Source organism: Pipistrellus kuhlii, unplaced genomic scaffold, assembly GCF_014108245.1.
Source record: "Pipistrellus kuhlii isolate mPipKuh1 unplaced genomic scaffold, mPipKuh1.p scaffold_m20_p_11, whole genome shotgun sequence".
NCBI lineage: Eukaryota > Metazoa > Chordata > Mammalia > Chiroptera > Vespertilionidae > Pipistrellus > Pipistrellus kuhlii.
In genome coordinates, this window is record NW_023425416.1 from 5457681 (window position 1) to 5484625 (window position 26945).

General features: G+C 49.9%; 1 protein-coding gene across 18 annotated transcripts in view; it reads left to right on the top strand.

The window, feature by feature from the left end:
- The window catches only part of MAGI1 (membrane associated guanylate kinase, WW and PDZ domain containing 1), a 513936-nt gene that overhangs the window by 471695 nt on the left and 15296 nt on the right, over positions 1-26945 (top strand). For 7 of the 18 annotated variants that reach the window (XM_036430606.2, XM_036430609.2, XM_036430607.2 and 4 more), the window contains 7 exons: positions 3171-3202; positions 13266-13482; positions 15958-16041; positions 18650-18741; positions 20543-20735; positions 22921-23211; positions 26026-26229. In XM_036430606.2, coding sequence (XP_036286499.1) covers positions 3171-3202; positions 13266-13482; positions 15958-16041; positions 18650-18741; positions 20543-20735; positions 22921-23211; positions 26026-26229 — 1113 coding nt within the window. The remainder of the gene's footprint in view (positions 1-3170; positions 3203-13265; positions 13483-15957; positions 16042-18649; positions 18742-20542; positions 20736-22920; positions 23212-26025; positions 26230-26945) is intronic. The other 11 variants (XM_036430608.2, XM_036430614.2, XM_036430597.2 and 8 more) reach the window with 6 other exon arrangements.

Below are 26945 nucleotides of genomic sequence, written 5' to 3' on the forward strand. Positions count from 1 at the left end.
GTGCTGATTTGTGCTCCTGTTAAAGGTGTGGCTCTGTTAAAATGAAGGTTTTCAACAACTAGCTAGCAAACAGGAGCAAATGCCTCTTTAAATTAAATAAGTTTGTTGTTATTGTAAAATACAACTGGTGTCAGTGGAGCTGGGCCATTGGAGTGATGTTCCTGGATGTTCCCTAAGCTGTGCCCTGGACTGACTGTCCCCTGGTCTGTTCCTGGTCTGTTCCCTGGTCTATTCCTGATCTGTTCCCTGGTCTGTTCCATAAACTGAATGTTCCCTAGAGGTTCGCTGGTCCGTTCCCTGAACTCCCTGGACTGACTGCCTCACAGGAGACAGACCCTCAGCATCACCCCTCTAGGCTTCAGACTGGTTGGTTTCATGCAGTTAATGGAAGGGCCATTAATTAATGGTTATTTTTAAATTAACGTGTCATTGTCTCAGCAAGATGTGAATGTGGTGTTCCAGATAAAGAATTCTGATTAAGGCTACATTCTGCCTCAACTAGTCCCCGGAACCCTGCCCTTCCTTGTCCCACAGAAGTGTCCCCACTACTAGTGCAGCACGCTGGGGGGGGGGGAGGGGGGGGTCATGGACGGCGACCCTGTGCCTGTGCCTGTGTGTGGATGTGGTCAGCACTGCCCTGCTGCTCCCCCAACCCCTGCCTCAGGCCCCCGCCAGCTGCAGCCAGCTGCCCTCCCTCCACGTCACGTTTTGGAAACCATCCGTGGTGTTGCCCTCAGAGATGGTGCGTGTCTTCTGACCTCGCTTACTGCATTACGGTTGGCTGGCCCACGGCTCCCGGGTCCTTTGTACCGGCCGTGAGCACCTGCTGCAGATCGCTGACCGGCAGTTTCTCTGTGAGGGAGATGGACATGCCTTTGTCTATGTGTGCAGATCTAGAGGCAGGACATTACGGTGGCTGTCGTCATGAACGGTGGCAGAGTGAGGGCTGAGGCCCTGTGCCCGGCTCCTCTGACCCAGCCGAAGAGGTCTTATACATGTTTTGTGGGGTCATGGGGACCCTGGGGAAGGCCAAGTCTAGTTAACTGGTGAAACCCGTTCATTCCAGTCCACTGAGAGGGTTAGCCTGAATCAGGGGAAAATCTTAACTTTGACAAGTAACATCAGGTCATTTTGAAGTCTACACAGTGACCCACACTAATATAACTTGATAAAATTCATTAAGGGGATCATATTCATGAGCAAATAAAAGCACCTAGTGATTATTTTCAAGAATAATGACATATCTAAATCGCCCAACGTTATTCGCATCCCTAGGTAAAATATTTCCCCTGGAACATTCTTTCTACTTTACAAGCTAGGCAAGTGATTTTGCCTTGTTCAAGTAAGATAAGCAGAACCACTTCCTTCCTGAATGTGTCAAGGAGCAAAGGAAGAGGAAAGGGGAGGACATTTGAGGGCCGCCCCTTAGCGAGCACAAGGCTTTGAAACCTCTGGTCCATGGCCGTCTTGAGTGTGGCCGTCTTGTGAGGCGAGCCTTCTCTCCATTCATAGACTGAGAAGCTGAGGCTCTGGGGCTCTAACGCAGCTCCCTGAGAGTGTCCTCTGATTCTCCCTGGCCAGAACAGTAGCACTCTTCGCAGTGTAGTTCCTTAGATGTGGTCCTCAGACCCCTGCAGCAGAATCTCCTGGAATATTTGTTCATATGCAGATTCCTAGGCCCCTGCCAGGCAGGGCCTGGGACTTGCATTTTTAACAAGTGGCCCGCGGCTCCTCAGCACCCTGGAGTCTGAGAGCCACTCTCCCCACCACGGTGACCCCGTTTTGGTGATGTGATGAGCTCTGCCACGGAGCGCCTCGGGGCTGAGGACGGGGTCCTCTCAGCCCTGACTGCAGGGGGCAGTCCGGTGCTCCCGGAGTCTCACCCCTTCCACGGCCCTGGTCACTGGCACCGAGCCTGGTACGGCGCGTGGGTTGACGAGTCACTTCCACGGGAATACTACGTGGGCATCCTTGTCTCTAAAATGCTGGCATTTCCCAGGCAGAATCACCAGAACCCAGTGTGCCTTTGGTGTCTAATGCAGACAGAATCTGCATTTTGCCTTCTACCCCTTGCTGAAACCAGAAAAAAAAATTTTTTTTTTTTAAAGAGAGAGGGCTACTTGCAGAAATGATTACCTTGGAAACACTGTTAGATGCTTGCTTCACTCTTTCTTTCCAGCCCTTTCTGTGCTCTCCTGGAGCACATGCGCCCTCCACCCCCTCTGACTTGCCTAGAGGTGGGGAGATGAAGGTGCCTTCCTCCCAGCTGTCTCACCCCCACCAAGGACTGGGCTGGGCGGGAAGAGACAGCAGGCCCATTGACTGTGTCTTCTTGGTTCCTCTGCCTTCCTCTTTCTCCATGGCTCGCTCTCCCTCAGCTCTGTGAACCTTCTCTCATTCCCCAGTGACCTCCCTCCCCGCTGAGTCCCTCCCAGCAGGCTGAGTAGGGGTTTGCTGGGGTGACTGACACATGGAGGGGTGTGTCCAGGGGTCCCAGACCAACTTGCATTTGTTTTCTGTGCTGGCAGAGCATCTGTCTTTGTTTTGGTGTTCTGCTCATCCAAATAAAGAAGGCATTCCTCTCCTGACAGACAGAGGCAAAAAAAAAAGAAAGAAAGAAAGAAAGAAAGAAAGAGAGAGAGAGAGAGAGAGAGAAAGGAAGAAAAAACACCCCTCCAAAAAGAAAAAAGAAAAAATTAAATTTTAACCATGTACTCCAGTGAAATTCAATCTATACCCCATCCTCTGTCCTGATTGGCCCGCTTAAATTGACAAGTGGATCGGGTAGAAGGGAAATATCCGGGACGGGAAATATCCGGGACTTAATTGTAAGTTAAGTCCGTCTTAATCCAGAAGAGCATTTCAGATTCTGTCCAAGTGCTCCATTTCCCAGGCCGCGGAGGTCTGTGGATTTCTTTTCCCAGCCTCCAGGCTGCTGCAGTACAAGTCAGCATAGCTAATGCAGATAGATCTGCCGCTGCTGCCTCCTCCCTCCGCTTTGATTCGATATGAACAGCCTGGTAACTCCGGTGCCGGGGAGAAATCTGACATAACTCTGCAGATGGCTGGGTTGCCATGAAGCGCCCGGGGGTTGTTCTTTAAGGAAAAGGTAACGTTTATGTGCTAATGATTTCTCCCCCCTCCCCTCCCTGTTGATTTTTTTTTTCCAGGGCTGCCAGTTCCCAAGAAGAGCCCCAAGTCGGTAAGGACTTGCCCGTTACTCTGAGCTTATTTGGGGGGCGGGGGGTGGTGGTGGGAGGGGACGCTGTCTGACTTCACTAAATGTGCTGTGGAGTGGAGGGGGGACCGGAGCCCGGCTCCCCATCGGAAGTTCTGGGGATCTGTGTGGTATAGAAGGTACGGGGGTTTGTCTCTTAACTGCCTGGTGATTTGTGGGCTGGCAGCGGGAGCCGGGCGAAGGAAGCAGGGCTGGGATTTTTTCCTCTATACGAATGCATCCCAGCCCTCTTTCAGACGGGTGACTTTTCCTTAGATGTTTTAACTCGAGACAAATGCTATTGTTTCTTTTGGGGAGGAGAATTAAAAAAGGAGGCTCCACCTGCTTCCCCGTTAGCCTGCTCTCAACTGGTGTTCGCAGCTGTTCACGTGGGCACGCTCTCCCCGGGGCTTTCCTAGGCACCAGTGATGAATGATTTACCAAATTAAAAAGCCTGTGGGTTTAAGGAAGAGCCACCCTGCCCTGTCTGCACGCCCGTGCTCACAGGGAAGGATGTTCCCGGCCCCAGCACGGAGGACAGACATTTCCTTGCTGTGGAGACGTCCTTTGTTGTTTTGCTGGCTTTCGCAGCATTATGCTGCAGGTATGGGATTCTTAAGGAAAAAAAAAAAAAATCAATGTGCTGCTGTCCTTTCCAGTCTGGTTTCCCTGAAGATGCATTACCTGGTGGACGAGTTAGGAATAGCTGGAGGCGGTAGTGTTGTGATTGGTGGTATGAGCCTCTGCCCCTGGGAGGCCGACAGACAACAAATTAGCATGCTAGGAACGAAGTCCGAATCCGGACCGCACGCCTGTGAAATTGATCCGAGAGGCTCCCCAATCCATTGCCGATGGGATCCCGAGGAGCCATTTCCATGGGGCTTAGGACATCTGGGGGAGGGACACCTTACAGCTCTCTGGCACCTGGGACCGGAGAACCTTAAAACTTCGCAGCACCTGGCGCTGCAGCTGGATTCCTCCCGCCGCCGCCTGCAGCCTGGCGGCAGGAGGCAGGAGCTCGCTGAGGAGCTGAGAGAGGGGCTTTCTGCATCTCAAAGCCCCACTTCCAACTGCTCCAAATCCTGGGAGATGCTCCCGAGGATGACCTAGGGATGATTGATAATTGATGTGATTGCAATAATTGATGTGATTGCAATGGCTTTGTCCCGTGAAGCTGGGCACCTGTGACTTCAGGGCTGCTTCCCTTGTCAGTTTGTGTTAATGTCCAGGCACAAAAGTGCCCGCCAAGATGCCAGAGCCAGCGTGTGTGTGTGTGTGTGTGTGTGTGTGCATGTGTGTACACATGTGTACACATACGCATGCATATGTGTCTCCTCATTCCTGGGTCGTAGTCAGAAACCTGTGCAGTCTGCAGCAGAACGGAAGCAAATCTGGAAGAGGTGTCACCCGAGCTTGAGTCAGCGGAGCCGTCCTCTTCTCCCCCACCGGAGCCATGCTGCACGGTGGACTTTTTCACACCCACACGGAGTGAAGTCCTGACAGGGAGCTCCCCGGGGGAGGCGCATCGGTTCTGCCCAGGCAGCAGGACCGGGGGCGGAGTGCAGACTTCACCGTGCAAGAGGCTCCCTCGCGGGTCTCTGCTCCCCCAAGGGCTTTGGAATTCCCTGCTGCATGGAGGGCACCGGGCAGCTCTGGAGCCTGCATGCACCGAGGCAGTTGAAAGACTTCCCTGCGACAGTTTATTTTTGCAGAAGCTGTGTCATTAGCAAGCAGCAGGCCAATTACTCAGGCTGCATTCCCAGGAAGAAAGAGCTCTTAACTGCTTTGCCCACAGTCTGCCGGCTCTTAATTACACAAGCCAGGAGACCGAGTGCGGCTGGTTAGAGGGGAGCGAGCCCCCGCGTGGGGCTTGTCCCCCCCGATGCCTGTGCCCCGACGGGGCTGTGGTTCTCACAGCGTGCTGGCACCCTGGCAGCTGCTGTTCAGGGTCGGGGGGCCATCGCCGGGGTCTGCTGCCGCCAGTGGTGCGGCACGAACACGTCATCGGCGGGTGCTCTGCACAGGTGGGCGGAAAGCTGTTTCCCTCTCCCGGTTTGAATTTCAGGCTGTCTTGCCAGAGACAGGTGATTGTGGGGTTTTCCTGGTGAGGTTGGAGGGCACCCCTGGGGTGCTGCCTGCCGTGTTCGGAAAGCCAGTCCCCTGTGGCAGGCAGGGCTGGGGAGGCAGCTGTGGGGTGAGACGCTGGGTTGTGGTACGCTTGGATTTCCCATCAGCCCTGCCATGGCCTGTCTTAACCCAGTCCTCTTTTCTTAAAAGTTCCTGGCATGGTTGGCTTGTTCATGTGACTGACCGCTTCTCCTTGCCCTCCTGCCTTTTTAAAAACAATAATGTTCTCAATAATTGAGTGGTTGGGTTTTTATGAGGATGGAGGGACTTATCTTTCTGGTCCTGTTTCCCATCCTGGATGGTCTCCATAGCTTACTCCTAATCAGCAATGCCACCCGTGAGCTTAAATGCTAACTTTATGGTTCATCTGTGCGCTGGAGACAGTGGCAGCATCTTGACGGAATCTCATTGATTGAATGCCGGGACGTCCATAACATCAGAAATGTTTCTGCCGAGTGCCAGGAACAAAAATAAGACCTGCTTGCGGTCAGGTTTTAGACCGCTCTGGGAAACTGGTTCCAGCCCAGTGTGGTCGCCCTGACTGGAAACACATTCAACTGGGACAGTTGGTCTAGATCACACACAAGGATTTCGAATTTAAAACTCTACATATCCTGCCAAATCCTGAATTTTAAGTTAATGTCCATTTAGGTTTTCTCGCTTGTTCATTTCTCGCTGTGCTTCTGTTTCTCCCTTCCTTCGTGGGTCCATCTGATCATTTGTTCATCTGTCCACCCGCCATCTACCCATTTATCCACCGGTACATTTGCCCTTTCATTAGCCCATCGCCCATTTGTCTGGGTGGAGGCCTGAGAGCCGGTTTGTGCGGCCCTGGGCACGCTGTGATAAGGAAGATGTCGTGGCGCCTGTCTTTTGGAGCTCACAAGCACCCAGTTTATTGATTGCTACTTTCAAAAGGCAGACTCGCTGTCACAAATCACCAGAACTGTGTAATGTGCCTGTTCCAGCAGTGAGAGTTAGCTGGGTGTCTTCCATGTCAGACCAGGGCCTGGTACCCCAGGACTGCACCCAAAGACGCTCCTGCCTCATGCAGCCAGGAGAGACCCCCAGCAGGCAGCTCTGCATCCTCCTCGGGGGGCGTACCGTCTGAGGAACATACACTCTCCAGAGCTAACCACGGCAAGCCAGTACACACTCAGTGCGAACCAGTCCGCTTTACATTACATAATCTGTGCAGCAGTAGGACAACACCATAAAAGCAGGCTCTGTTGAGCTGGGTGCCACGATGGAGCTGAGGAGCACCTCCGGGTTGCCTAGCAGCCTGGGCGACATAGGAAACCCCACCCCCTATGTCCTGGGTCAGGCGGAAGCAGGCTGCAGGGGGCACAGTGCTCCCAGGTACTAATCACTCCTCACACACGGCCTCCCCAAGGGGACACTGAGTGATGGGCCGAGGAGTCTCCTCCAAACGCCCAGGACAGAAGGCAGCACCGCTGACCGGTTTTTGTTCCGTGGTCTGCCATTCCTGTCCCCTGGATGGGACCCTGAGGACACGCTGACCACTAGTCATTAAGAGATGTGAGCACCCTGATTCTTTTGGCTCAGTAGATAGAGCATTGGCCTGTGGACTGAAGGGTCCCAGGTTCGATTCCAATCAAGGGCATGGGCCTTGGTTGTGGGCACATCCCTGGCTCATCGATGTTTCTAACTATTCCTCTCCCTCCCTCTCTATTTAAAAAAAAGATGAGAGGGAGAGGTCTCAGAGAAGATACACAGTGAGGGACCCAGACCATCAGTTGTTTTGTTGTTGTTGTTGTTGTCATTTGTTTGTTTTTTAAATATATTTTACTGATTTTTTTACAGAGAGGAAGAGAGAGGGATAGATAGTTAGAAACATCAATGAGAGAAACATTGATCAGCTGCCTCCTGCACACCCCCCACTGGAGATGTGCCCGCAATAAAGGTACATGCCCTTCACCAGAATCGAACCTGGGACCTTTCAGTCTGCAGACCGATGCTCTATCCACTGAGCAAGACCATCAGTTTTATGTGTCCTGCCTCTTTCTGAAACTCCTGGGGTCACAGGACCCCGATACTGCCGATCCTTCAACCAGGGCAGTGCTAAAGCCGGCAGAGCCCCCGCAGCTGCAGGGAGAGGAGCCTCGGGGGGAAGGACCGGGGTGACTCAGACACAGACACGCTCCTCGCCCTCTCACTTCCCACAGCCACTCGGACCCTCGCCCCTTAGGAGCCCTAACTGTGAATCAGAATTCATCTCCATGGCCAGTCGTTAACTCCCTTTCTTCTCCGTTAACTCCTCTTGCCTGCCTTTTTGGAAGAACCATTTGCCTTTGGCCCACAAATGACCAAAGAGAGAGCCGAGAGGAGGAGCATCTTCTGCCGCCACCGCCCATGAGGCTGCCCCGGGCCCGCAGCGCCCGGTCCTGCTGTCCATGGAGGGCCTCCGGTCTTGGCAGGCGCGTGAACTGTAAATAATTTTGCTTTAAAATGGATCGATTGGTCAGTTTTAAGCCACAGGAATTCTTTTCATCATTAAAGCGCCTAAGTGCTGTCTGTTATTCATTTGCTCTTCCAAGCAAATGTTTCCAGCTCACTTTATAAGTAACTTCATGTTGAAAGGATCCGGTGAAAGACGGGTGCACTGGGTTTTTCCCCATTCCATTTACAAAAACCAGAGCATCCCTCCATCTCCCTGGCCTGTCGCTGTAAGGAAGCCATTCATTCTAGGGAAGTGGGTAAGGTTTAATTTTGAAAAGGCTTATGGCCCAGGCTAGTGTGAGGCCAAGGACTTCTATGGCGTTTTCAAAATTAAGCCCATTTTTTTTTCTTCCTAGTCAGTTCTGATTTGATATTCAGAAATATAAAAATCTTGATTCAAAATATCAGCCCAGTGACAACAGCTGGCATTGGAAATATTCGCCTCAGTACGCCAACCCTTTCCAGCCAGTCGCTCAAGGTGGGACCTGGGGGCAGGGTCAGAGGGCGCTGCCCGGGTTAATGAGAACTCCTCCTCCTCCTGCTCTGCCCCTGGTGCCCTCTGTGAGCAGTGCCTGTTGACTTGGGGCCAAATGCCTTCTAAGTTCACTGTCCCTCTGCTTGGTCACTAGTAGTCCCCAGCTCTAACCCTTCTCAGATACCTCCTTGAACTCAGCTGTTTCCTGACAGGCTCTCTGCTTTCATCCCATTTCCACTAACCTTCACACACAAACACACACACACACACACACACACACACACTCACACACCATCCTCGCCCCCTGCTCTCTGCTTTCATCCCATCCCCACTAACCTTCACTGTCTCTCTCTCACTCAGACACACACACCATCCCCACCCCGGGAGACAGACCAAACTTGCTGGCAGCAAGTCGGCTTCTGATGCAGCCCAGCTTTTCCTTCATTAATCTATCCCTCCTCCCCTGAACTAACAACGAAACCCAAACCCCCTGACATAGCCCAGAGGCCTTCACACTAGCCTCCCAGGGCATCTAAGACACCCAGCCCCTTGCACCACACTCGCCTCCTCTCTGTTCTCTAACTATAAACTCAGTTTTGCTTTGAAGACTGAGCACATGCTGCTGCCACCAATGGGATGTTCTTCCAGAGTCTCTCCTTACCGGCCACAGGGCCGTGGGGTCTGTTGGCATCAGCCTGCCATGGTCATTTTCATCTGCACATCCACACACACCCAACCTCGATACTCCCAGGATGTGAGCTCTGAGCACTCAGCTGCCATCCTTCCTTACTGACACACCACAGCCCTGGGTCTGACTCACAGTGGGTGGTCAGGACGTGTGACTCATTCACTGGGGAGGGGAGAGGGTGTTGGAATCAGAGGACTTCACTGCCCCTCTGGGTGGCAGCAGGGGCTCAGGAGGGCCTCGCTAGCAGCTCTGTCCTGTGCTCGGTGCTCCCTGCAGCCGTGTCCTTAGTGTGCCTGGATTGGGTTAACAGAATGGAAGGTGTCTCTTTCACTGCAGATATGTGACTGTGGCCAGATTTTCACCAGAAAGTGAGGTGAAGGACAGTCACATTAGATGCACATCTGGCCTTGTATTTAGTTGAGGCCTGGATTTGTTCTCTGGCCCCAGGTCTGCCGGGAGGGAACACAGACTGCAGGGGAGGCACCCAGGCTGACAGTAACCTGAGAGAGAAACATGGCTTTCCTTCTGGACAGCGGTGAGCTCCCAGCGGATAGAAGCTCTGCGGAGCGGATGGGCATGCTCGCAGGAAAGACAGGGCTTATTTGGGGTTTTTCACAAATGAGAGCAAAGCCCCAGAAAGCTCAGAGCACCAACGAACTATTCAGTCCAGAATGCATCTTCTGATTAAGTGCTTTTCAAAGCTAAACTTGAGGAGAAACCTCAGGTGAGGTTGAGCCTTACCGGGGGAATACCACGGGCTCCCATTACCGGTGTGCAGGCAGCCCGTGGTGTGGGAGCAGGCCAGGCAGCCAGCCGGCCATGGCACGGTCTGAAGCACGAGCCCAGGGCGCTGCCTTCCTGATATTTTCCAAATCGGGAACCATGTGTGGATGGCATTTCACAGGGCTGCGGACGTGCAGTCTGATTGAGGGGCGGTGTTGCCAACTTGCTCCATTTTGTGTTAAATGGGACCCACATGACTCATTCACTGGGGAGGGTAGGAGGGTGTTTGAATTTGAGAAATGGCTCAAACCATCTCCGGTGATTGCCCCTCTGTTCATGGCAAAGCTGTGTCTTCAGGTAAGTGGGGGGGGGGGGGGGGGGGGTCCGTGCCTCCATGCCAGGGGCTGCCGCACCGGGAGGCGCCATGCCAGCTCTGCGCGTTCTGTGCTCCTGTGGGAGCTCCGCGCTCTGCAGGAGAAGGTCCGGGTTCGGATGCTCCTCGTGGGGCAGCGTCGCAGATGATGGTTTTCTCCAGGTCAGGAGGGGAGCGGAGGTTACGTTTGGGTTTCCAGAGGCCACAGAGGACCCATGAGGGAGGAGGTGGGACGTGGGCCTCACTCAGGCCTCATGAGGCTTTGTGCAGAGCCGTGTGGACACGAAGGAGACTGAGCTTCAAGAGCCGGAGACCTCCCCGTGGAGCAATTGTAGTGTCCGGGGACAGAGCCCACAATCTGACCTCTGCTGCTTATTTGAGAGAGGAGGGTGGGGGCGATTTGAAGGGAGGAATGCAACTCTCCGGGGAACCTGGGAGGCCCTTTATTGAATTACCTGCTTTTATATTTTAAAAATCTTTCCCCCGCTCCCAGAGGAGAACAAAAACAAAGTATCGCCAAAATGTAAAAAATAGATTAACAGTCCCCATGGATGCTTCTTTCCAAGGCTAATCTCAGAAGGAAAATAGCTTTACATCTTGTCTGCTGCTGATAAGGAGCCTTCGCTGTGCATCCTAATAAAAAGCAGCCGCACAGGGAAGGAGGAAGAGGGGCGCCCACCCGAGTCCCCTGCTCTTCGCTTTATGCGAATGTGTGCACACTGGGCGGGAGGGGGGGGGGTGCTGCAAGGCCCCCCCTTGGTGAAGATGGCAGCCAGGAGGAAAACAGACCCCAGGTGCAAAGGGGAAGGAGGGCCCTCTGTCGTCCATGTTTTCTGACTCGAATCCTGTACCTGCCGTCCACACGTGGTTCCTGGTTTGGGAAACACCAGGAAGGCAGTGCCTGGAGGACGGGCTTTACACTGTGCCGGGGCCGGGCTGCGGCTGCCAGGCCCGTTCCCGCACCACGGGCTTCTCGTCTCCGGGGGAGGCGAGGGGGCAGCATTGACCTTCTGGGGCAGAAATGAGGTCGCTGGCCCTGAGAGCCATGTTCCTGTGGGGCGGGCGCTGCCGAAAGTTGGCAGAACCAGTTTTGGTCCAAGCCTCTGGAGTGCTGACCCACGCAGGTCTGAGCTGAGCGCTTTATCCCCGGAAGGGAGCGATGCTGACATGGGTTTCTGATGGTGTTTGTCACCACCGAACACTCCCTTCCCCGGAGCGGCTGTTCTGGATGCTGACGGAATCAAACTCCTCCCACAGTGTTCCCAGTACCTCCTCACTAGTTTAGAATGTGGTCCTCAGATGTCTCCCATGGACACACCAAACACAATTTTAAATGGTCTGTCTTACCTTCATTAAATGCACGTCCAATTTTCTTCAACTTTGGACATTTGCCAGAACCTGATTTCAGATTGGAATCTGTAATTGTCAAGGGCAATGAAGCTTTTGTCCTCCTTGGACTTTCTTCAGATTCTTCTTTTTTTTTTTTTCAAATGAAGGCCTGGAAGGAGAGGGGCAGAGAGACCTGAGATTTAGGTGAAAGGGCCCTGGGAAATGTCCACTGATGTGGGAATGAGACAGGGAGGATACCTAGGGAGGTAGCAGGAGGGAGCAGTTGGTAGAATTCCTTATAAGACCAAGGGACAGGTGTTGATTCTACATGGAACTTCAGGAACGCAGACTGCTCTGAGTCAAAGATCTTATGCTTGGGAAGCGTAAGCTATACAGCACCTTTAAGAGAAGATGGAAACAGCCCTTCCTGTCCTCTGTCCCTGTAGCGTGCTCTTCCGCAGGTAAGAGTAGGGACATAGCACCTGTCACGTGAGAGGCAGATTCCAGGAGTTTATTTTGAATGGGGGAAACTAAGCACCTGGGCTTACCACAGTCTTTCATGGAGAAAATAAGAACTGAAATTATTTCATTTCCCACCCAGTATTTTTCCTCCCCCTAATTTTTGCTCTCCGTTCAAAGAACATTTCATAAAGTGGGAAGGGTCATTTGCTGGGTAGGTTTTAAGGAACACCTGCTTATTCTATCATGTGATGTCTGCAAAATTGGTCACCTAAGAATTATGAAAGTTCTTCATATAATTGTTATTTATCTACTTCTAAGTTCAAGTGCACCCATAATGGTTTCTAAAAGCTCTGATCCCACCCCAGCTGGTTAGGCTCAGTGGATAGAGCTTGGGCCTGTGAACTGAAGGGTTCTGGGTTTGATTTTGGCAAGGGCACATGCCTGGATTGCGGGCTCGGTCCCCAGTGAGCTGGGAAGGGGGGCATGCAGTAGGCAGCTGATTAATTCTCTCTCATTATTGATGTTTCTATCTCCTTTCCTCTCTGAAATCAATAAAAATAAAAATAAAAATATTTTTTAAATAATAATGAACAACATAAACTGATGAACAAAAATATAACCAGAGTCATAGAAGCATTGAACAAATTGTCCAACCTATGAGGGAAGGCATGGGGTGAGGGGTTAAGAGGTTAACCAAAGGACTTGTATGCATGCATATGAGAGCAACCAATGGACCCAGACCCAGCAGGGGCCATGGCTGGGGGTGGGGATAGCCTGGGAGAGGTCATTGAGGGGAAAGGAGACTTACATAATACTTTAAACAATAAAGAATTTAAATTTTTAAATAACATGATAAAGGAAACAATTAAATAAAATAAAAGCTCTGATCCCCTTTCCTTGGAGTCCAGAAGTTTTGATGGCAAACCCTTAAATAGGGGTCAGGTATTTTATTATCGAAAGAATAATCAAAGACGTGGATTCAAAAAAAAAAAAACCACATTTTTATTGCTGATTATATTTCCTAAGGATACCATAGCTTGACATTTAAACCATTCATGGCATTTTGTGTCACACATTTGTCCACAAAGGGGGGATGTTAAAACTTGTCCTAAATGCGCCGATGTTTTCGCCCAGAACCCAGGAGGAAACTGGATTCATTTGCCGCCACAGCCCCGAGCAGTGTGGCCTGTGGTCATGTGTGTACACCCGGCCCACCCCCTCTGTCTGCCCATCCCTCGGGGGGTTTTCTGCATTCAGCATTCGCTGGAGGGAGGTGGGAGCCAAAATATTGTTGATATGTTTGTGGATGTGTGTGCACAGAAGTGCCGAACAAAGACAAGCTGGTGGGAGACACCCACTCAGCACCAATAATAACCCTCCCGTCTCGCCCTTCTCCCTCGCTCCCTTTCAGCAGCCGCTGGAGAGAAAGGACAGCCAGAGCAGCTCCCAGCACAGCGTGGCCAGCCACCGCAGCCTGCACACAGCCTCGCCCAGCCACAGCGCCCAGGTGCTCCCCGAGTTCCCGCCCGCAGAGGCCCCCGCCACCGAGCAGGCCGACGGCTCCGGGCAGAAAAAGCCGGATCCCTTTAAAATCTGGGCCCAGTCCAGGAGCATGTATGAAAGCCGACGTGAGTAGACCCCAGTTGCCATGTCCGTGCAGCCCACCTCCGGGCCTCCGCTTGCTCCCGGGGCCAATGGGCAATAGGCTTCCCGCGCGTAGAGGCCATGGCCATCGCGGTGAGCGAGGGGAGGGGGAGAGCGGTCAGCAGTGATTGAGTCTGCTGCCTGTTCCTGGGGGCTCCCTCGGGTCGTCAGCTTGGGGAGGGCAGGTACAGGTGGTCATCGGACACGAGGCCGGGGAGCACGGGGTATTGTCCCCCCAGTTAAAGGAAGCAGCAGTGGGAGCTGCCGTCCGTTAACTCTTCCCCGCGTAGAGACGGTGCAGCTCCTGGGAAGCAGCTCTGAGGTACAGGAGGACACAGCGTGGCTGGTATAGGTTGCAGGAATAAAGAGAAAAAACTAAATTATTTTGTGGTCTCTTAAGATTTTAAGAATTCTGGTAATTTTTTTAACCAGTGTTAGCGGTCTTTCCAAACAGCCGCATTGAGTGGGGTGTGCAGGCATTAGTGATCCTGTGCTTAAATGAGTTCCCCTGGCTGTGCCTTTTCAATAAACGGGAACTGGTAGCAGCATGCACCGTGACTTTGTGGCTCCTGTGAACAAAACATGGCCTTCATGTTTGATTTCTCACTTTTATGATGAAGTGACTGCCACAGACTATTCACCATAGATAATGTTCATGTATCTTGTCATCACCGCCCACGTCTGGATCTTTTCATGACGAAATAGGCCATGCTCTGAAGCACTGGTGGGACATCATGATTGACCGAGGGCACTAATGCATTTTGTACTTTGATGGAAGCAAAATGTCTTCAGAGTTTATTCAATTTTTTTAAAAAGTTCTCACCACCACCCCAACAATAAGAAAAACATGCAATCTTCCCATCACCAGCCGCTGTGAGCCTCAGAGGGCTCAGTGGCCGGCCGGCAGGCCCGTCTGTCCTCGCTCTCCACATCCGCAGGATCAGGGTCCAGGGCACAAGTGCCAATCAATGTCTCTGTGGTGACTGGCAGTCCCGTACTTGAGTGATGGTAGCAGCCTATTGGATGTTGAGATTTACTTGGATTTCCTCCCTGCTGCTAAATGAGGGTAATGATGAGGTAATTACCCCCCGTGGTAATTATCCTGAATCTGTCGCAGATTTTCTTCTTTTTAAGAACCTATGAGTGAACCCTCATTCATCTTGTCTTTTAACTAGTATTTTGCTTTACCTCTGATCAGTTGCTGCCATTCCCTAGGTGGTTTTTTATCTTGTCTTTTGAAGAGAAACACCGTGTGCAGCCTAAGATGTGATTCGCTGTCCCCTCCCCCCAAGACATTACACTGAGCAAAGAACTCGGGGAAAATGGAAATCAGCTATGGAACCTTAACTGCACCCTTAATCGGTGCCTCTCTTTGTAGGGAAGTCTGTTTTTCTCACATTCCATTCTATAGAGAAGGGCGGTGTGCCGATGGGCACCGCCTGAGTCAGTGCCTTCACTGGTCCACGTGCTGTACAAACCCCATGGCCTTGGCATGGCGTCTGTCACCACAGCAGGGTCAGAGGAATCATCCAAAGGGCAGGTGCCTTCATGAAGCCCTTTGAAGGGCTTACACATTTAATTAAATACAAAGGCCAGCATGGAAGTCCTTTAAAAGCCATATTGCCTGTTCTGTATTTTTTCTGTAGGTAACATACCTATTGGGCAGATGTCTTTAAAAATGGCACTGATGTAATCTTACAGCATCAGGGGCCAGCTGTGCCCTGGTGTTGGCTCTAAAAGGAAGTCTAAAACTTCCCACTGGCGTTGTGTCCATTCTCAGATAGTTTGGGAAGAAAGCTGCCCCGTTACCAACGTAAGCCGTGCTTTGCGGAAGACACGCTTACACAGCTGGAAGTGGTGAGCCGGCTGCAGTACCAGAGTCTGTTTCGGGAGCTTGGGTGTCGTTCTAGACACTTCTTATGTGTGTGAGTGTCCAGACCTCGGCATATCTGATGCCTTGTGCCTCCGCGTGGAAGGCTTTCTGTTGAAGTGCCTAGAATTCATCTGAATGGTATTAGCACAGGATGGAATCCACCAGGAGCCTGATACTCTGAAATAAGTGCTAGAGGGTGGCAGTTACAAAAGTACACTTATTTTTTCTCCAAAAGAAATACAGGTTTAGACACATCTAAAGTTCCTGACATAGTCAGGACAAGGCCATATGGGAATGTGTACGGTGGGGTTCAGTTAAATATGAAGCGTCTAATGTGGTCATGGGAGTTCTCTGAAATGCTTAATGGCACAATGGTAAATTCTAGCTTTTTTACAAGAAAAGCACCATGGGGAAAAAAATTAAAAATAAAGCAGAATCAAACTGCAATCTTTTAAAATCCTGAGCAGCCATGACCTTTACTGTGAAAGCTTAACTGCACGCTCCTTATCAATCAAAGCGAAATTAAAAGGAACTGAGAGAACGCACACACATTAAGCTTTTGCAAATTGTGAAATTGATATTCCAGCTATGTCACCTTCGCCTGCGTCGGGAGTGAGCAAGGGTGAAAGAGAGAGGGAAAGCAATTCCACGAATTTTGGAGAATGTCAGAGTAAGGATTCGCTGAAAATTTTTATTTCTCCATTATATTCATTCTGTTTGATGTTCCCATTGGGCTGGGGGAGAGGCGGGGGTGCGTGAGAGGAGGGGTACAGAAAGAGAAATGCCATGAGCCACGTGTTTGGGTAATTCTTGTTAACCAGGCACAGACCAAAGACCAGATAAAGAAGTAAAAAGTGATGGCATGGGCTTGCTAAGTGCGGAAATGTGTGTGTGCGGGAATGGAGACACCAGGAGGTTTCTTCTCAAACCTGGTGATTCCATCCGTCTCATTAGCAAAGGAAGTCTTTTGAGCACTTTATTGAGCTGTCACTTCCGTCACCAGAGGAGATGAGCTGCTGAGGTTGTCTCCTAGGCCGGGGCTTACCAGTGAAGAAAGCGGGACGGGGTTCTCCCCGCTCCTTTGATTTAGCCAAACTCAAAAGAAAACGAAGGGGCATAAACATCAGAAAGGGGGTTGTGCCCTGCTGTCTCCTCCGAATGTAATTGAAGTAGAATCTGCCTGGGTAAAGAAGGGAGCTAACCATTTGGGAGGAGCAGTTGAGACACCTCAGTGCCACTGGCAGCGGGGGACACGGAGGGCAGGAAGCCCGTGATCCGTGTGTCGCCAAAGTGGGCGGACCATGTGCATTGGGTGGTGGAAGGAGAGCATCATGGTTAAGGAGCCGAAAGACTTCCTTTGCAGCATCCCTGTGTTTGTGTCTCTGTTTTCCTGCTCATCGTTGCAGTCCTCAACGTTCTTGGTGTCATTGGGCATCTTGTTTTTAAGTAGATTTGCCATTTTCCCATTGATTCTAAGGGAGAAACAAATGCTTTTTCCCTGTGGACTAACCTGTATGATAAGCCTAAGCCTGCTGGCCACACCATGATAGCTCACACCGCAGTGAGCATGAGGCAGAACTGGCTCCATTTGGTGTTACCTCAGGGTGGGCACGTGATGCTGAGAAGCAATGCTGAGACTGGGTCTGGCCGGGGGTCTCTGCAGGGGCTGTTCACAGAGAGGAACCCAGGGGAAGCACCCGGGGTCCGTTTTGGTAATAATCCTGCTTGAGTGAACCAACGACAGAGACCTAACTTGATTTCATTTGTTGTTTCCAAATGAGTCTGTTACACTAAATACCCTGTAGTCAGACACTCGAACGGAAAGAAAAAAATATTGTTACCTGAGCATGCTTAAGAAAATACAATTCTCAAATCATGTCTATGGGAGTCCTCTGCCGTCGCTCCACTCCATGTTCCATGGCTCTTGAGCTTAGTTTGGCGAGTATAATAAAAAGCGCTGGGTGAGAAGCATGCTCAGAACCATGGCATTCAGATAGCTCAAGCAGAAACATCAGAGTCTGACCCCTCTGATTTGCTCTTCCTGCATATTTGGCTGCTTCTCTCTGGCGCATTCACTCGCTGTACATTTTGAGCCTGTGGGTGAGTCACTAAGAAGGGCCCTCTCTCCAACCTGAAGCGCAAGCACCGCCTCCTTCTCCCTGGCCCATTGGACAGAATTGGAGAAGAGAATTAAATGCTGGGTCTACACCAGGCTCCAGCCCCAGCCCAATTACTTAAACCAGGAAGTCAGCAGAATAATCTTTGAAAATCTCATTTAAGATTCACTGCCCCTAAACTACATTTTTTCTCTTTAAATAAAAGATAGGTCATCTATAGACTGTAAAACACTACTTATAAATAAAAACTAAGTAGAAATAACCCTTCTTTATGGCCATCGTTAGGTAACAGGCTGGTATATAGAACAACTTCATATGCAGTAAGCATGTTTTCATGGAAACTGCTTTTCTTTTGGGAAAAAAAAGATTTTTTTATTTATTTTAAAACCCTGAAATATTGAATCTTAAAAATAAAACATCAAGTTATTGGATAATAAATTAATACTTTTAATGATGAAATATAGGAAAATTCTGGAGTAAAATAGTCATACTTTAAATGAAATATGGTTCATTGATACACAACAATTTTGTTACCATTAATCTTAAAGATATGGAAGGCTGGAGACTTTTGGGTAAAGTACTGAAATCTTAGTAAACTTTGCAAATTGGGAAATATTCGGATGTTTAAGACTAACCTATTTTGGCAAAAATGATCTAACTACCAGTTAAATTATTGGCATTGCTGGCCTTGATTGCCCTAAAGGAGAAAGAAGTGTTTTTTGCTTGGTTGGTTTTTAATGGGACATTGTTCACACCAAGCCCTCTCTCCTTTTGGTGGTGGAGCCTCAGGTGCCTTCCCTCTGAGTCGCTGTGACTTCTCCTCTCTCTTTAGGCACCGGGGCGGCCATGGTGATTGTAATCTATGCCCCTACGGCAGTGCTGAGGAGAGGAGCCACTGCTGACCACGGGCTCAGTCAGGGATAATGGCTCGGGCTTGGTCAGGAATTATCAAACAGTGCTTAGTCCTTTGAAAAAACTTAGTGCTCAGTGACAGCTGCCACTGTCCACCCTTGTCCAGGGTCCCGCTGTTTTGTCGCCTTGTCTGTGTTAGTAGCCGTCATCTGCTCAAGCAGCATGAGTGTTGGTCGTGTAACTGTGTACCTTCGGAGTGTGCTTCCGTGTCTCAGAGAAATAACCTCTCTCTTCCTTCTCCCGCTCTAGTTCCAGATTACCAAGAGCAGGACATCTTCCTCTGGAGGAAAGAGACTGGATTTGGATTTAGGATTCTGGGTGGAAATGAACCAGGGGAACCTGTGAGTCTTTTGTGTCCCTCCCCGCCTTCCTCCCCCCCTCCCCACCCCTACCCCCCTACACACATATACACACACAGTGCTGGCAGCAGTAACAGATCCCAAAGGCTCGGTCCAGCAAGGTGCCACGCTGACCGCTTCATCCAGGCAGAGGGGCCTTTCCTTAGGTTTTGTGGAGCTTTTGTCTTGAGGGAAAAGGGACTAGAGAACAGAAAGAGTTCACCCCCTGGTGCTGGCAGAGAATCGCAGAATCGCAGCGGAGACAGGCTGGCTATTTTATTAGGAGTGCACCACCCAGGAGAACCGGCAGCTTATGCCCAAAGCCACAGGCTCGGGTTGTGCTAGGAGCTGACCGGTTGGAGCTGAGATGAGGGTGAGGAATCAGCTTTTCAGATCTCGGGAACAGTGTCCCTCTGTCCGTTTCATGGGGAAGTAGCCAGGGGATCGTTCCACCTTAGGGCTCAGGCGCTGAAACCTAGCCCAGGTCAGGATGTTATCTCCATCCTGCAAGATCCAGGCCAGGCCCCGGCTCCTGTCTGCTGCTGCCTCGGGGGTGGCTGATTATGGGGGAAAGGCTAGGTCTCTGAGGGTTAGAGAGAGAGACATGATTTCTAGACTAGGATTATAGCTAAATTAATCACAGTCGTAAGGACCCTTGGTTTCACTATAAAAGTTTGTGAAAAGTGGGAGCTGCCATCAAAGAATATTAAGCCAAAAAGCAGAAGGAATTGGTATCCAGTAAGAAAGCAATGGCCTGATGCTCTGGCCAGTTCTGGGTTTTGAGGAGCCCCAGGTTGAGAGATTGGAAAAAGTTGGACCCACCTGTCTTTACAAAAAAAAGAACCCAAACAAGAGTTAGGAGACATTTCACCTCTCTGGGCCTCTTCTTTAGAAGAAACTTAGTGTTTCATCACGGAACCCTTTTGAAGGGAGAAAGAGAACTAAAGAAATGAATTATCAATTCCCTTGTCAGAGTAAAAATAACTGTTACTTATCGAGTGCTTACTCTGTGCCAGATGCTATGCCAAAGGCTTTAACATACACTCTCATTTATCCTTCAAATCCATGAGTGTTTCCCCATTTTTCAAATCATCAAACGAAGACCCAAAAGGTTAATTGACTTGCCCAAGGACTGGAAAGGGTCTGATCCCAGAGTCCATATTCTTACCCACTCACTCATTACATAGGAGCTTTATAAACTGTGCGTGTAACGCAAAGGCAGCGGTAGCATTGGTACCTAAGGAGAAGGCGGGGAGAGCACCATATTTAACGAAAGCTGAGTGGCCGGTAAACATAAGGCACTAAATAAAGGCTGCTTGGCTGTGGTGCAGAGAGGATAGAAATGCAGGTGCCAGGCCAGGCTTGCTTGTTGGTTCACGCCTTCACTTAATAGCGTCCACTGTGCATTCCCTGTTGCAAGGCACAGCGCTGTGTTTTAAAGAGGAGTAGCGCCACTCTTACCATTAGCAAAGCTTTCTGAAAGGAGGGTTCATACGGAGATAGAAAGGGAGAAAGGGTTTTGCAAAGGAAAGGAAGGAACTGTTTTATTTCTGCCGAGGAAAAACAGAATCATCACCACAGATAAGTGTCGGGGAACCAAACAGGAAAAAGTTCTTTGCCCCGTAGGAACTGTGGTAACTTACACCCAGCACAGTGCCTGTCATCCGTGGGCACCAGAGAGTGTTTGTGGCACGGACACAGATGTGAATGAATGAAAATGTTCCCGGAGATGTGGGGTCTTTGAGTGTAATATTATAGCAAAGGAAAAGGTCGCTGTTTTATCCGTCAACCAATTACTCCACAGATTTATATCGGTCACATTGTACCGCTGGGTGCTGCTGACACGGACGGCCGCCTGAGGTCCGGGGATGAGCTGATCTGTGTGGATGGGACACCGGTCATTGGAAAGTCACACCAGCTGGTGGTCCAGCTTATGCAGCAAGCTGCCAAGCAAGGCCATGTCAACCTCACAGTGCGGCGCAAGGTGGTGTTTTCAGGTATGCTCCCCGTTCGTTCCTGCAGACCGTGCGCTGTCGCTCTGTGCACGGACAAGTTCCCCTGCCTGTGTCTGCCTGTCTGTGTCTGCCTGCCTCCTCAAGCATCTAGATTAACAAATGTTTGCAAATGTGTCTAAGCTCAGAATTTCCTGATGGTTTGCTTCCCTCAAACCCTGCAAAACTGTCGTTCAAAAGTACTTTAGTGTGTCATGCGTACCTGTTCAGCAGAGACTTCTAGAAGGTCAGGTGCAAATATGTTACCTCCCCCAACACCTTGCCAACTAGAACTTTGTCATCCGCTTCACCTGATGATAACTTAACAAAAAAGGTCATGATGACAGTCAGGAGAATCGGACTCTCAAATTAAGAGAGCAGCAATTCGGTTGTGTTCTATTGTTGGTAGGAAAAAAGTGAGATATGTTTCTCTCTACAAGAAAGGGGACGAGTTGCCCAGTTCTAAGTCATATTTGGTTCTTCCCCCGGCAAGTTTCAAAAATACTACATATCCTTTCGGGCTCAATGCAGGTACCTTCTCTGTGACTGCCTCTCATAGCCCCTCCTCTAGGCCTTTCTTGTGAATTAGGGTTCCCGCCTATGGCAGACCCACCACTCAAGGACAGCTCTCCACGTGTCTGCCCTCGCCCTTCCTCCCCAGCTGCCTGGGAGCACACTCGCGATGGGTCACTTTTGTCTGCAGCGCCCCCACCCCCACCCCACCCCATGTCTAAGACAGGACCCAGGTGCAGTGGAAGCACATTCAGTGCTGTGTCAGTGGAATAACTGAAGAAGTGTGATGTCACATAGTAGGTGTTCTCCGGAGTTTTAATATTAGTGAAACATATTCTTAGATGAAATCAGCTGGCACCTTGTTTTAAGAAAAAGTGGGGTAACTCGTTTAAGTTGTATATAATGAATGATGGAAGGCGTAAGATTGCCGTGTGGGAGAGTCCTGCCTGCTGCAGCCCTGAAACCACTGGCAACCAGTTAGGTTCTGAGGCCGCCAGGGCAGGCCGGCCGGTCTTTCTTCACACAGCACTCCCTGCAGCAAACACCGAGGTCAGGGTGGCTTCTGAGACGTGCTGAGTGCTTTCTTACTTCACTGGCCAAATACAAGTAGTAGAGCAATGTGATTTTTATTTCAGAAGTATTTTTAAATCCTTAAGAATTTGGGAGTTTTATTTCAGAATTATTTTTAAATCCTTAAGTATTTGGTCAAAGATCTATTAAATCTATTAAAAGACAACTCAGTCACAGAAGGACAGATGTCATGAGTCTACTGATGAGGCACAGGCAGACAGGGTATAGTCAGGAAGTAGACTGGTGGTTGCAGGGCTGCAGAGGGAAGTGGTTCCTTGGCCTTTTATGGCAGAGTTTCTGTTTGGGAAGGTGAGAAAGTTGTGGAGATGATGGTTGACAACAATGTGACTGTACTTAATGCCACTAAACTGTGCCCTTAAAAATAGTTTAAAATGTGATGGTCTCTATATTTTACTACAATAAGATAGAAATCTATGAGAGGAGGAACTTTCCAGAATAAATATAGTCTTACCCAAAAGCTGAACACACATTTTGCTTCTCGCATGAAACGTAAGTTGGTTTCACCAAGTGTTATGGCTCTTTAGGAGTGTTTTATCCTGTCTCCTTACCAAGTAATCCAACTGGCATTGCACAGCACGGGAATTCGAGGGTATTTCGTGTGATGTGCTCTGAGGGGATCAGGAGCCTGGCGGCCAGGAAGCACCTGCGCCGGGCGCTGTGGGGAATCCCCAGCTGGGCAGCCTGTGGTGCCGGTGGTGGCGGTTGGTGGTGTGTGTGTATCTCCTTGCCTTATGGGAAATTCACAGCAAAACCTGGAAAGCTGAGCAGAACTGAGACTTGAGAGTAATGGCACTCGTAATGTGGGCCAAGGTCGGGCCAAGGAGGGTCATGGTGGTGTGGGCCAGCCTGCACTTCTGCATGGCTTGGTTCGCGCAGGGAACCAAGGTGCGGAACCGGGTGTTGGGTGTGGGTGTGGGTGCTGCTGGAAACCCTTGAGCCTGGGTTCTGTGCGGCCAGGCGAATCTCCTGGCTTCGTGCACGCATGAAGCTGGGAGGGGTGCTAGAAGTGGGCTGGGGGAGAAGGGGTGAGGTTAAGAGGGTGGTGGTGGGGGCCGGATCTGGGCCTGAGCGCGCACCTTCCGCACAGCCCCCAAGGCGGAGCCCGAGGTGCCCTCGCCGGCCTCCTCGCACCACAGCAGCACGCAGCCCGCCTCGCTGACGGAGGAGAAGCGCACCCCGCAGGGCAGCCAGAACTCGCTCAACACGGTGAGCTCGGGCAGCGGCAGCACCAGCGGCATCGGCAGCGGCGGGGGCGGCGGCAGCGGCGTGGGCAGCGCCCTGCAGCCCTACGACGTGGAGATCCGGCGCGGGGACAGCGAGGGCTTCGGCTTCGTCATCGTGTCGTCCGTGAGCCGGCCCGAGGCGGGCACGACCTTCGGTGAGTGGCAGCGCCCTCCCCGGCTTCCCGAGGCCGCCGGGCGCCGGTCAATATCTCATTAGCAGAGCCGCCTCCCTGCTCCTGGCTGCAGGTGGCTCACGTCTTAATTGGGAAGCAGTGTGTTTGCACTTTTCCCTGCTGAAGGTTGGGTGGTTTTTTAACCGCTCAGCTTCCAGGCTGAATGCGAGTTCACACACGCAGCCCTAAGCATCCTGGCGTCCGCACGCAATTCGCAAACCACTCCTGGATGTGGAGAAATTCTCAGATGCCGGGGAAATAGTGGCTTCCGGAGGTCTAGGAGATTTTGAAGGAGCGAATGGCTGTAAAAATGCTTAGGAAAAGTAGAGGTGTAAGGAGTAAAAACAGTACATGAAACGCCTTTCCACCTGATCTGTGACCTTTCTCTCCTGTCCCCATCTGAAATGTTTTAATTTTAAATAATTTTTGCTTTTGCCTGATTAACCATCTAATGAAAACCTGAGAGCCGTTTGTCTTCCTTGCCCTTGAATTCCAACAGGGGTTGATTGCCCGTCTAGTCCAGGTGTAGGGGTTCAGCAGAGTACTTTCACCCTCAGAAGGTTAGCTCTCAGCAGAGACAAGTAGGAACCCAGCGGATTCCAGGAACTAGTTATCTATAAATCTGTTTCCAATTGAACAGATTATAAACATGTACTCCAAGAATGATCCACCTTCTTCACGGATAAAGCAATTTGCTATTCCCCACGCACATTTGCCGATGAATGTGGAATGTGGTGGGAGGCAGGAAGGGCTGTGCAGGCTTTGAAATGCACCTCAGTGCTATCCCCAAATGCCTTGCCCACAAGGAGTCTGAGGACCTTGCTGGCAAAGATCAGCGAGGTGGCCCATCCCTTTAGCTTCCTGCTTCCGAGGGACCCCCGTGTCATGTAGTCTCTGCCCTTTCCATCCTGCTAAGGCCGGTTTCACTGAGGTTTGGCCACGAGGAGACAGTCAGCGGGTCTGTGCATGTGTGGCTGCAGTAACAAGCACCCGTTACTAATAGTGCTTTTGTGAGCTACTTTAATACTCCATGTCATGGATGGGCGGCATGACATCAAGGCAAGTTGTTTTTTCCATTTTAAAAGTTAGTTTTGGAAACTTTTCTGCTTAACTTAATAATAAAAAGGCAGGGGAGCAAGAACTCCCAAGTTATTTTCTTCAGATCCATATTGTGACCGTCCCCATGCACCCTCAGGATTTCAGAATTCTGTTCCACTTGCTAGAAAGAAGTAGCAGATATGTCCGGTGGGAGGCTATGTTACTTAATGAATATTGAATGTCTTCACTCACAATTGGTCTTTGTTTTCCTCTGGTTCTTGCAATGAATGTATTAACTGTCCCTAATACTTTGCATGACACTTCTGAGCTATGCGAGCTTTCCTTACACCTGCTGTTTGATACCTTTCTCATGCAAGTTGTCCTTGGAGATGGGCAAAACTTAACCAAGACCTTGAGTTAAGTGTGGAAGCTTTCAATCACATCTGCCTGTTGGATAAAAAAAAAAAAAAACAAAAAAAAAACACCTGTTTAACTTCCTTTTAAAAAATCCTTTTGCCATAATGTTACATCCAATAAGACAAACTCAGGCAAATACTCTGAAACTCAAAGGACTTACAGCTCCTTTCCCCACACAGTTTATTCCCAAGATCCCCATGATGCCAGGAGAGCCTATTCCCTTTCCATGTCTCCCATGCTCGTTTGTCACCCTTTCCAAAAGCTGTCTTCAGAGTCCCCAGAAAGACAAATTCCTGAAAGAGGTGAATGTGCATAAGAAACTTTGAAACTGAAATATGACTAGCTGGAAACTCTGTCTCAGGCTTCGAAGCCAACTTCCCAGCTCTCTCTAGAAGTTTGCAATACTCTTGGCTGAGACATGGAATCCCTCAAATTGCACAGTAAACCTTCCTCCTCAAATGCACTCTTCCTGGTTTTTCATGTTGCAAACTGGGAGGAACTGGTGAGGAGAGAGGAGATGATTGAAGAAACGAGGTTCAGGAATGGTTTGGACCCAGCTTTGTGTGGGTCACCGCCCTCAGCCTGAGTAGGTGCTAGGTTTTCACAGGCCCTTCAGGGGGTTTTCGTGAGGATGGAGGAGGGTTCAGAGCTTGTGAGCCACTTGGGCCCTATCCTGAAAACACAGGTAGGATGGGTGAGCAAAGGTCATGAAAGCAAAAATAGATGTCAAGGTTGGGGGCTGTCTTGGCCCATCTCTTGCTTTTCTAAAGCTTTCACCATTCTGGAGAGAAGGCAGGAGGTTGAAGTGTTTGGCCAGGAGGCATTCTCAGGTTGAATCTTGGGTGCTTGCAGATCTCACGCTCACCAGTGATTATTCTTGTAAATGGAGAAAGAACAAAACATTGGCAGAAGCTTAAGAACAGCTGGCAGAGTGGCTTGGAATGAACACAGAATGTGTAGAAGCACCCTTCCCAGCCCTGGGGTCACATGTGAAATCCCAAAGTCAGTCAATGGCAAGTTATGGGGGGAGGAGGGCTCTTGAGAATCTTTGAAGTTGTGAAATATTCCAAATTTTGTAATTGATTTAAGGTGGGGAGCGGGGTTCGCCCCGAGTTTTGAACCAGGAAAGGACTGCAGGTCAGGGCAGTGGCTTCTCCCATCGATGCCCTGAGTGTTGCCAATGTTTTGACCATCGGCGCAGAGCTCTCCTTGAATAACATTTGCTTAATGCTTTAATTAATTAACACTTAACCTTCTCTTTCCCTTTTCAACCCTTTCTCTCCTCCCTGTACTATATTCCCACGTAACTTTAAAAAAAAAAATTAAAACTCACTATCAAAGCAGGCAATGCATGTGTGGCTATGCCTCACAAAATAGGTCGGATTATTGAGGGGAGCCCTGCTGACCGATGTGGCAAGCTGAAAGTAGGAGACCGGATCTTGGCAGTAAATGGATGTTCCATCACCAACAAGTCCCATTCAGACATTGTCAACCTAATCAAGGAAGCGGGAAACACAGTTACCCTCCGCATCATTCCCGGGGATGGTAAAGTATACTATTGTCTCTCTCTCTCTCTTTTTCTGTCTCTGTCTCTCAACCTCTGTGTCATTGGTGTCCATGTAATTGAACAGTGTTGAGTTAGAGGCAGCCTTATCCATCCCTAACTGAGCAGAGCCATCAAACAAATGTGAGCCATGGTTACTAAACCTCTACCTCCCCTTCTGTACTTAATCCTCTAGCCCTTAATATCTACCTTGCTGCAGATATAAAAGCATTTCAGAAAACCTTCAAGTTTTCCCAACTTATTTTGGTTTCGGTGTCCTTGTCTTTAAAACAACAGAATCGTATGAATACAGGTGGTAAAGGTCTCCTGATGTTCTGTATGGACATCACTAAGGTTTTCTTTTTAAACAATCACACATATGTGTGATATGTGATATCACAAAGTCTACATAATGCCAGTGCAGAGCCAGTATCTTTTCTGAATAAGCGAATGTATCTAATGTTTTATTTCATTGGGAGAGTCTTAGGGTTTGTGCATCCTTGATTTGTTGCTAATTTTTACATGTGAATGAAGATATAATTAAATCTGTTTTTTATTTAATTGTAGGTTATATGTACATTAAGCTAGGCCCATTCTTGTTTGTTTGGTTGGTTAAATTCAAATCTTTGGTTCTTTTATGGCAGTGGTGATCCCCTCCCCCTGCGCCCCCCTCCCCTGGACATGTGGCACTCTCTGGAGTGAGTGCTAATGGCATATA